Below are 11523 nucleotides of genomic sequence, written 5' to 3'. Positions count from 1 at the left end.
CGATGGCCTCGAGTGTAAGAGTAAGACACTGGCTAAATGTGCTATTAGGACTCGCGCAAGCCATGTACATCGCACAAGAGCCTTCTGAGATCAACCATTGGAACACAAGCTCTTCGGAAGCAGAAGAAAACTAATGGCAAAATTTATATCACCATTATATTAATCTATCGGATAAGGCCAAGCCTTCTTTTTTTTTGTTTTTTTGCTTGATACTATTATTTTATATATATATATATCTATATATATATATATATATATATATTTATATTAAATAGTGAAGAGAAGAAAAGTAGATGTCATTCATAAGCTCACCAGTTCTCATCTCTTTGTTCCATCGGGTTTTGTGAGTTCATCAACTTAATTGTGTCTCTTCATTTTATACACTTAAGTATATATTTAGTGATTTCGACAGCAACTTCACCAAATTTTGAGATAAAAAAATGGGCAGCAGATTGCTCTAAATAAATATTCCTCCATCAGAGAAAGCCAATGGCATACAGATAAGGTCGCAACTATCCCTTGTAATTGGGGTTGGTATATATCTTGCAGATAATAATAATATTGTCCAATTAACTTTTCCATAGTTTATATATAAGGTAGTGTGTTTTTCTAATAATATTTAAAGTGGATCTGTAAATATATCAAATATTTACAATTATTTGATATTTGCCAAAGTTCTTGGGAAGCCTAGGACTGGGAAGGGGAAGAGTGCCGGCCTCCACGCGATAGCCTCAAAGTACAAGAGTAAGAAACCAGCCAAGTGTATTTGAGGTAGTGTATTGTTATATTTTAGCGGTAAAAATGGTAAAATGATGGAGACAATTGCGACAGAAACATGCTTTGTTATTTGTTAAAAAATTAAAGATAAAAATATAAGAATAATTTTTTTTTGGAATAATTCTAAAGTAAATTTATGTATTTTCAAAACATGAAGTGCAAAGAGACATATCTCTAGAGAAAATATTTATTATTTTTGATTTTTTAAATATCATTATAAAAAACTCTAAATTTTAAAATTGTTCAATTAAAATATAAAAAAAAATAAAAATAGTTATAATTATAATTTAAAAACTCAACTTAAGAATCAATATGGTGCAAAACCTAAATCAACAGTCAGAAATCTCAGCCAAAATTGATATAAGTCAAACATAAAAAATAAAAATAATTATTATTATAATTTTAAAACTTAACTTAAAATTAAAGTAGGGAGCAAGGTTGGGTTACAAGTCAAGTTGATTATTGACTCAGGTTAATATAAAAAAAAAATGGTTAATATCTTTGTTTTAAAACTCAACTTGAGGGTTGATCTAAGCTATGGATTGACATGATCAACTCAGGTTGGTCAATTGACCTAAGTTAAAGTGGATAAAAATTATTATTATTATAATTTTAAAATTTAACTTAGAAATTAATCTAGAATAAGACTAGGGTTATAGATTGAGAGGGTCAACTCGAGTTAATCTAAGATTTTTTAAAACAAAATTAAAGCAAACTTGTTTTGATCAAAAAAATTAAAAAAAATATCAACGGGTATTTTACTTGTGATTTATCTCAACTTGTTTTTAAATTGTTATCATTTTTATCATATATTAAATCATATTAATTTAATTTTACCTGTAGTTTATAAATATATATTGTTTGGTATATTAATTTAATTTTACCTGTAGTTTATATATATATATATATATTGTTTGGCCATTAATGCATTCAACAACTTCTTTTAATGTTTTTCATGGTTGAATCCCATTTAATTATGTTAGTACAAGATCCCGACATTTCAATTGAAGAAAAAAATTACCCTCCTTCTTTTTCTTCTATTTTATATCATGTATACGTTTAGAAAACGCAATCCATGGGTGGGTGACCACTTTCAAAAATCAAACTACATGAAAGAGCCTGTTAGGTCCCCAGTGAATGCAGGCTTACATGTCGATTAAAAACCATAGGTTATAGAATTCGAACCAGAAATATATTCTCTCCCTACTAACTTCCTTCAGTACTAACAAAATAAAAGATTTATAGAGCATTTACATGTAAATTAAAAAACACAAGTGGTAAAATTTGAATCTAGAATGTAGTCTCCCAATACTACATTCCTTCAATGCTAACAAAATAAAAGATTTACAGTGCATTGGCTAGAAATAATTAAGCTGGGGATGGAATTCGACCAAGATTCGTCCTTCTTGTATGGTGTAATATTTTGATAGCATTTCTCTCCAGTTTCATATTTTTAGAGCGAGACCTATTGTTTAGAAGCATATAGTTTCATATGCACATCACTAATTTGACTGCCTATTCATATACATAAGTTGTATCACTACAATACCACGGCATCAAGAATATTCTTGCAAAAGATCGAGAAGCTAGCTAGGTAGATGTCATTTTCATTTTTCCCTTATATTATAAAAATAACTACATCTCGGGCATCAAATTTTTTTTAATGATTTTTTCACCATTTAATAATAAATGATATTATAAAAAAATCAAATGATGAGACATACATGATCAAATGATGAGGCATATATGATGAGAGCTTCATGATATAAAGTCATGATCATATCTCTCACTTGCTTAGCAAACTAATTAAGTTCCAAAAGCCTAAAACCTAATCCAAAATGTTAGAATTATCTCCTACTACTTTGTTTTCAACATTTGGATGGCCCGTAGAGGAACCCACAAGCCATGAGGGGAACTACCTAAGTTTTAGAGATAGTGAAACCCCAGAGTCATTAATTACTCAATTCCCTCCATCTCAACCACAAATAATAAAGCTTGATCGCTCCCCATCATTCACAGCATATAGTGGAAGTGTTGGCCCTAGCATGGTCAAGAAACTTAGCCACAACGCTAATGAACGTGACCGTCGCAAGAAGATTAAAAGTTTGTATTCTTCACTTCGTTCACTTCTCCCAGCAGCAGATCAAATGGTACGTTTCTTATTGAACCCTAAGAGGCAATTCGTTATAATCAAGAGAAGCTTTTAATTTAAGCATAGGTAGGTCTTGAGTTTGATGGTTGTGATGATATCGTTGCAGAAGAAATTAAGCGTACCGGCCACTGTTTCACGTGCACTTAAGTACCTACCTGAGCTTCAACAGCAAGTGGAGAGACTGGTTCAAAGAAAGGAGGAGCTTTTATCAAAGCAAGGTGGTATAATTCATCAAGAAAATCAAAGAAATGGCACCGTGTATAGCTCTTTATCATCGGTATCGGCAAGCCAGCTTAGTGATAAAGAAGTTGTCGTTCATATTTCCACTTACAAGAACCATAAAAGTCCATTATCAGAAATCTTGCTCACCTTAGAGGAAGATAGACTTGTTCTAAAAAACTCTTCTTCCTTTGAGTCATCTGGGGACAGGGTCTTCTATAATTTACATCTTCAGGTGCTATAACATTTGCTTGTGTTTTTTTGTATGTCCTTCTATGTCTGTCTTTCGTAAAGTTTATAGTCTAATTTTTAACTTTGTGGATTAATTTTACAGGTCATGGAAGGAACTTACACATTGGATAGTGAGGCCATGAGGGCGAAGCTTGTGTCTTTATATGTAAAGAGGGAATCATCGTCTCTATAAATTCATGTGCTCCATATTCTAATTTGATGCGGAAAAATTAGCGTAGGATTTTCTGGATGAGACTTACAAAAAGAAATGGTTTAATAAGCTGTTTTAATGGGATTTAAAATAGTCATAACTGATTGGATTTAAATTTTATAGGTGAATTCCTGATACAAAAAAAAATTGAATATGAATTAAGCTTCTGTGTACTCCTCATCAAGTTTGCTTGCTACTCGGATTTGTCAATTTCCTTTGAAAGCTCTCAAAATTGCCTTCGAAGTTTTGGACCATAATTTAGATTTTTTTCCTTGTTAATTTTGGATTTTAGCTTTATTATTTTTCCTGATTGGTTGTTTCTTAATTATTTATAATATTTAGGGTATTTAAATTTATCTTTTTATATTTTATAAGATTCTTGCTTAACAAAACTACATGTGTACTTTTTATAATTTTGACTATATAACTCAAATTTATAGTTTTCTTTGTGTCATGATTATATATATATATATATATATATGCAATTTAGTTTAAAACGTGAAACAATGACTGTTTGTAATCTCGACGAGCCCAGAAGTATTAATATACTTCGGCCAGCAACACCATGCACTAGAAGAGGGAAACAATAAAAGATAGACCACTAGCATTATCTTCGCCAATGGCAAAAATAAAAAATTCAAAGCCATGAAAGATTTAATTTTTGATATCTCCTCTTAGTGAAAGTGGGATTTTTAATATATTTTTGTTAGAAATGGATATTGACCACACACCACACCGGACAGAAGATTTTTTTTTTTTTTTTCATGACGATTTAAAAATAATGAAACAGATGCAACGTTTGGGGGCCGAGTGATGGTGTCTGAAGTTCGTCTTCATGACGATTTAAAAATAATGAAACAGAATAATGCAACGTTTGGGGGCCGAGTGATAGTATCTGAAGTTCGTTCTCTATATATGGGCTTAAATTTCCTAGGTAAACTTTTTTTTATAAGAAAAATGTTGAACAGATAGTCTAATGTTTTTGTTTCTTTCAATGAAGAAAGGAAATTAGATTGATAAGAAGACCACTTAATGATAAAACACTAAAGCAGTTTTCAGGAGAATTGTATCTTGGACTAGTTGTCAACAAAATCTGGGGATTCCGGTGAGGATTTGGACAACGCAGGTGCAGCACTTGATGCTCCAACTGAAAAAGAATTCATTTCCTCTGTTAACATTGATAGAATCACTTTCTTCTAATGGCTGCTGAAGTAGTTAATTTATAGCGTGTGACATGGAAGGTTTAGTTTAAAACGGTGTGAGTTGAAGACATTCCAATTCCTCCAAATAACATAGAGATCGATTTGAGAAACATATACGAGTACTGGGTTAGAGTAAATAAGTTAATCCAGGTTAATTATTTTTATAAAAAAATAAAGTTTTATTTATATTTGTTTTTGTTTTGCAAAGTGTTGGTCAAGTTATATAGATTGATAGGGTGAAAAACTTGATTAAAGTTGAATGAATTTAATTAAGTTAATATTTAATTCAATTCAACTAAAAATAAAAGTTTAGAACATGTTTTGGATTTTGAATTTTCTAAATTAATCTATTTAGTTATACCATATTTAATAACTATGAAAACAACTTAAAAAGAATTTTTGCAACATGGCTTCCTCCACTAACAGCTAGTACTTTTTGCTAGTGGTGTGAATAATGTTAGTTTATTGGGTTATGCTATATATATATATATATATATCGTAAGAAAATATTTTGCATTCTTTTTAAATTCAGCTTAATAAATTAATTTTAAAAAATCATAACATGATTTTTTACTTTGTTTAGATTTTAAGTTAAACCATGTAAAAATTGCTCTAATATAACATAATCAACTTGATATGTTTAAAATCAATCTAAATAACAATAAAAATATAATTTATTTATTTAAAAAAAAATGATGGCATCTCTTTCTTTGTAATGAAAAAAAGATTTATTTGATCGATCTGAACTTTATGATTAAACAAGTCAAATCCGCAATCCAAATCATGAAATCTTTTGAGTTTAATAATTTAAAAAAAAACTATTTTTTTGTTCTGATATGATCCAATTGACATGATGGATCCAAATGGACCAATAAAAACTTTATATTACTTTGAAATAAATTAAAGATATTATTTTTTTTATATTAAAACAACTACATATTGGATTAATCAGGACTCCATAGCTTAACTCATCAAACCCATAAGTCATTTCATGGTTTCTATTGGGTTTAATAACTCTGTTTTTTTAATTTTTTTACCTAATTATATGATAATAAAATCAAACATTCATGAAATTAAGTATCAACTACATATCAGGATATTTGTTTAAGACTGTGATGATCTTATAAAAAAACAAAGTAAAATAAATTATAAAAAAAATTAAGAATCAGTTAATTATTAAATGATGAAATTAAAAACAAAATAATAAAAAAAATATTTATTTCACTGTTTATATTAACAATACAAACAAGTGATTTCCTCCTCAATTTTTTTAGTGTTGTAAGTAATATATTTTTCTAGTTCAAATTAATAACTCTTTAAATTTTAGATTTTACCTAGTATAATTATGTATAAATTTTTACAACTTAAATCCATTTTTTTTTCTATGCAATAAATTCTTAGGTAACATTTGTTTATTGTTCTAGGATAGAAAAAACAGAAACAAGAGGGATAAACATGTATTTAGTTGAAGAGATAAAGATAAAAATATAAAAATAAATTATTCTTTAAGATAATTTTGAGTGAATTTCTACACTTTCAAAACATAAGGTACACCATAATGATATTTTTTATTCTTAAAATATTCTTCTAAAAAAAATCTGAATTTTAAGATTATAAGTGTACGTGTTCTAAGCCAAATGAATTTCTAAGCCAAATGAATTACATTTTATTACAGTCTAATACACATCTAACATGAACGTGTTTTGGATTGTACTTGGTAAGAAAAATATTAAAGGTAATTTTTCTTGTCTCTCTAAAAGCTTAAAGGGGTATTATTATGTGTGCATAATCGAGAACATAAAAGCATAAATTTCAAGGAATGCTTGATAGAAATTTTGTAACCATGCGACAAAAATTAAAGTAGATACTTTTTTGAGAAAAAAGCAACGACTTGAATCATATAAAGACAACATTTTTTCCATTAATCAGAACTTCAAACCCCAACAGATTTTCAAATCCCAGAAGAACCCTCCTTGTCGCAGCTTGGTTAACATTCACACCAATAAGAATTGACAACTTCATCGGCAGATTTGCTGATGCAGCGGCGGAAACTGAAGATAATAATTAAAGATAAAACACATGATATTTTAACAAGTGAAAATAGCTATAAATGTCAGCACTAAATTCACAAGCTTATTTTCTCTAAAATAATGATAATAAAGTTTGCTTTTTTTAAAGATTTACAAAGGCTTGAATAGTTTAGAAATTCTACCTCAACTAGAAAACAAAAATAAAAATCTGAAATTACATAAAAAAAAAAGGCATAAAATCCATAATAAACAAGAAATCTAAAAATAAAAAAGAAAATCATAAAAAATGCTAAATCCATAGGGCTTTGATAAGTTTATCAATATCTAAAGATCTAAAGGTTCACATAGCTATACAATCGTTTTAACGGGGAAACAACCCCAGAAAACTACTGTAAAAATTTAAGTGTGATCTAACAGTTAAATCAAAAGTTATGACTCTTTTAAGTCGTTATTTTGGTCTGGCATGACCAAACCTTCTCTTAGACCTTGACCTACATCACTGATCTGTAAATATATATTTTAAGTCATCCATATAATATGTCTGAAGCAAATCCTCATTTAGTTGTGACAGATTTATACATGATCGTTCAAAATCATACGTTATTGCAGGCCCGACTATATCATTCTTCTTGGGTTGAAGAATACTTGTCCTCAAGTTCTATTCCTCCAAATAAGAAGTCAAATGCTAGTTATTGAAGACAATAAAAGTCTTCATATAATGAGGAAGACAAATCTTATAAATATTATCATTTATCTTCTGCAACACCTTACAAGAACTTATCTTCCTTTTCTTTAACTTATTATACTCATCTACTAAAAACATGTCATGTATAAGAACTACTCATACCAAATCACCAACCTCAAACACCACTCTCATATCATGACTATCAGATATGGCCTTATACTTTGCATTGTTGTTGTTGATAGTCCATTTGACCTTCTCATGAATGTCATGTAAATAATCTTCCATATTAGTAGCTTTGATATGGCCTTATACTTTGCATTGCTGTTGTTGATAGTCCATTTGACCTTCTCATGAATGTCATGTAAATAATCTTCCATATTAGTAGCTTTGATGCTTGCTCGTGTCATGTGAGGCACAAGAATTAGCTCTAGTACTCTAGAAGAATTCTTTCCATAAATGATCTCAAATGGACTAAATTAGGTTGTCCAATTTCATGACCTATTATAAGCAAACTTCACCTATAGCAATGTTATATCCTATTATTTTGATTTATCTCCAACTAAGCTTTGTAGTAAATTGTTAGGCTACAATTAACCATTTCTATTTACCTATCTATCTAAAGGTGATAAATACTACTAAAATTTAGTTGAGTTCTCATCCTTCCTGTCTCACCCTCCCACGCGCGACATCTGATGGCGATTTTTTTCATTTATTTTGCTTGATTGGTTTTTTGGAGTCGTCACCTAGTATTTTTATAAAAAAAACCACATATTAGTCAAATTCTTAAGGCTTTAATAAATCAATTATTAAATTCCAAAAAATATATAGAAACATGTTCTTATATCTTCACGGAAAATACAACATGATTTTATTTGTTCTATAAATACTTGACTATATACAAATTAAAACATTAAATTTATTTTTTGTCTTTTTTAATTTTATAATTCAATAACATACATAAAATACACACACACACACATATATTTCTCTTTTTTTAATTATTATTATTATTTTCCCCACATTTACAAGTTACAAATCACAAAAATTCAAAATAAATCAAACAACACCTTACACAATTCAAAAATTATATAATAGCCCCTAAAATTCCAGGAAAACTGCTGGGAAGGCATCTGGACCAAAAAACAGTGGCGGCGCGTCTCCTCCATGCGTCGATTTTATTTGGGTATTTTTTAGATCTGTTTAAAGCATTCTGTTCTCCTCTCCTCTTGGTTTGTTCTACTTTCTGCCAATGTCAGATCAAGTGGTTGGGGTAGCTATAGGTTTGGCCTTGCTGCTATGCGCGTGGCCACTGAAGCTGCTCTTGAGATGGGAGTGGTTGTTCAGTCGACGATGGGGCTGTGTGGTCTGCCATGTTTGGGCAGTCGTGGGAGGCGATGAGCTAGGTCTGCTTCTGGCTGGTTGCTATGAAGGAGATCGAAGGAGAAGATCTGTTGAAATAGGGCGAGCTCTGCTGGTTTCTGTGAAGGCTGAATGGGTCAGCGCTTATAAGGGGGAGAGGGAGATCGTGGCTAAGGGGCTATGAGTTTGTTTAGTTTGGGAGAGAAACAGAGGAAAAGAGAGAGGGCGACAAGTTTGGTCGTGGCTTAGTGTGGCAAAGGGCTAGTGTGCTCTTTGGTCAGCTGGGGGGGAGAAGAAAAACAAAGGGAAAAGGCTGGAATCGGGGAGAAGGGAGTGTTGATGGAGACTCTATTGAGAGGGATATGAGGGACGATGGAGACAGAGATCCAAAGAGTGGAGTGGCAGAGAGGGAGCATTGTGGTCGACTGATACAAGGGAAAAGAGAGTGACAAGCTGGTTTTTTTCCTTTCTTTTTCCAATGTAAGGAGGGCGGCCAGTCTTGCTTGAAAAAAAAATGGGTTTAGGGTTAGGGTGTTGTTTGTGTTTCTTCCCAAATGTGCAAAATTACTCCCTTGTAAATTTTCTTCCCCCTTTTATTATGGTTGAAGGTTCACTTATATAAAAGATATCTATACGTGCTCTTCAAGGAAATATTGCAATAATTAGTGCAGAGATTGTCTTCTATAACCAGCACTAATAAATCCTATATATATGGTATTTTATATTGCAGTGATTATTTTTCATAACCAGCACGAATCAAATCATATATCTATGGTATTTTATATTGCAATAATTATATATGATTCAATAATTATCTCCTTGACATATTGCCTCCTTAATGTTAGCCTTGATGTTCTATGTTATGGCCATATGTAAACCCTTATTTTTTTTATTTTTTTATGAAAACATAGGTCAAAAATTGGGTAGCAACACTTCCCTACAAACTCGTTCAAAAATTACTCATAAAATTGACATTCCAATCTAAAATGATGGATCTTAGCATACTGTCGCATATATGCGGCATCACAATGACTATCCATCCTCTAGGAAAAAATAGATGTGGTGTGTTTCTGGCAAAATATAAAGAGATAAGGAATTATTGTGTCTCTTATCAGTGGAAAATTTGAATGGGAGTCGCCACCTAGTATTCTGGTTACTAGGAACCTTAACTGGTCTCCAAGATCAAGTACGGAGACTGATTGCGTAAAGAAAAGATATTAGCACCCCAAACATACCCTACCTAAGGTAGGTTGTATTATTTTATCTATTAAAATCTAAAATAGTGTTATGGTTTTTAATTGTTGGTTTATCGAAAATTCAAGACAAATCCTCCTTAACAAGGAGGTTCTTATCCTTAATACGGTTAAACTTAACCGTTCTATTATCCAAAAAAGAATTAAATATCAAGAATACGCATTACGTGTAATGTTATACCCTGGATATTAAGAGACAAACAAAATAAATTTTTTGTTATTTTTGAAATTTAGGCCAATGTTCTATTGACTTTAATAAACTAGTTATTAAAGTCAAAATGATGCTAAAACATTGTTTTTTTAGTGTATGAAAAATACAATATAAATTTTTAGCTTTGAGATACTTTGTCATATACACAAAAACATTTTTTTTCTTTTTTTCAAATTTTTTTGTATTTTTGAAAGTTTTGACAAAAACCAAGCATTTTAATACCGAATTTGTATTTTTACGACATAAAAATACTGCCGGACATCAATCAAAATTACATAAACTACACGAAAAAATTGTAAAAATTCTAAAATAAGCATTTGAAAAAAAATTGAAATTGATCAAGTTAGGTCCAAATACATGGGCTGGGCCAAACCTGGCCCAACTGCATGGGCTGGGCTCTGCCCAGCCCACATTAGATGGTTATTGTGCATGAGCACAGTAACCAGCTTCTCCCCCCTTCAGACATAAGTGAAGGCGAAATAAAGGGCGGAGGGCTTACTTGGAGTGGCAACGACGCTGGAGATGGCGCTGGTGGCCAGCAATGTTGTCTCTCTTCTCTCTCTCCTCTGTTTTACATTCTCCTTCTGCTTTTCTCTCCTTTTTTCAACTTTTTCCTCTCTTTTCTCTTCTCTCATCTGCTATGTGTTCTTGGTCTCTCTCTTTCTTTTTTATCTCTCTCGATCATCACTTTTTTTCTTCCCCTTCCCCTGTTTTTATAGGCAAAAACAGGGGGGATGTGGCTGGGGCGGCCACTGTGCTGTCGCCCCTCCACCATCCATCCAACAAGTGAAAAGTGGTCGACATTTTTTTAGAAAGAGTTGGCATCTTTTTGAAGTTGATGGCGGTGACAAAGGAAGGAAGAAAAATCTTCTTCTTCCCCTGCTTCATTCGTCCAGAGGAAGAAGAAGACATACAATGCCTTCGAAATGGCACTGTTTCGAGCCTTCATTTTTATTTTTTTTAAATAGTGCATGAAACGGCGCGTTTTGACCAAAACGCACCGTTTCATTTAAATGAAAAAGGTGGCAAAAACATGTCAAATTTCACTTTGATCCTTAATTTGTAATTTGTTAAATCAAGTCCTAAATTGCAATTCTAATTTAAAATCAATGCAATTGCATCCCAGCCAAAAATCCAACAGCGGCCCTAAAGTTAACTGCCCTTTTTACTTTGGTCCTTGTTTTTGAAATTAT

General features: G+C 31.3%; 1 protein-coding gene across 2 annotated transcripts; it reads left to right on the top strand.

Moving 5' to 3' along the window:
* Positions 1-2567: 2567 nt before the first annotated feature.
* LOC105136938 (transcription factor ORG2-like) lies at positions 2568-3867 on the top strand. Of its 2 annotated transcripts, none has more exons than XM_011042458.1 (3): positions 2568-2927; positions 3039-3383; positions 3483-3867. In XM_011042458.1, the coding sequence occupies exons 1-3, from the start codon at positions 2616-2618 to the stop codon at positions 3570-3572; spliced, it is 747 nt and encodes a 248-aa protein (XP_011040760.1). In that variant the 5' UTR covers positions 2568-2615; the 3' UTR covers positions 3573-3867. The 2 variants fall into 2 exon arrangements, with proteins under 2 accessions (XP_011040760.1, XP_011040759.1); XM_011042457.1 differs by having other exon boundaries at positions 3036-3383; positions 3483-3864.
* Positions 3868-11523: the final 7656 nt, after the last annotated feature.

This window comes from Populus euphratica, unplaced genomic scaffold (assembly GCF_000495115.2).
Source record: "Populus euphratica unplaced genomic scaffold, PopEup_1.0 scaffold59.1, whole genome shotgun sequence".
NCBI lineage: Eukaryota > Viridiplantae > Streptophyta > Magnoliopsida > Malpighiales > Salicaceae > Populus > Populus euphratica.
Note: the sequence above shows the minus strand (reverse complement) of the source record. Positions and strands in the feature narration are given on the sequence as shown.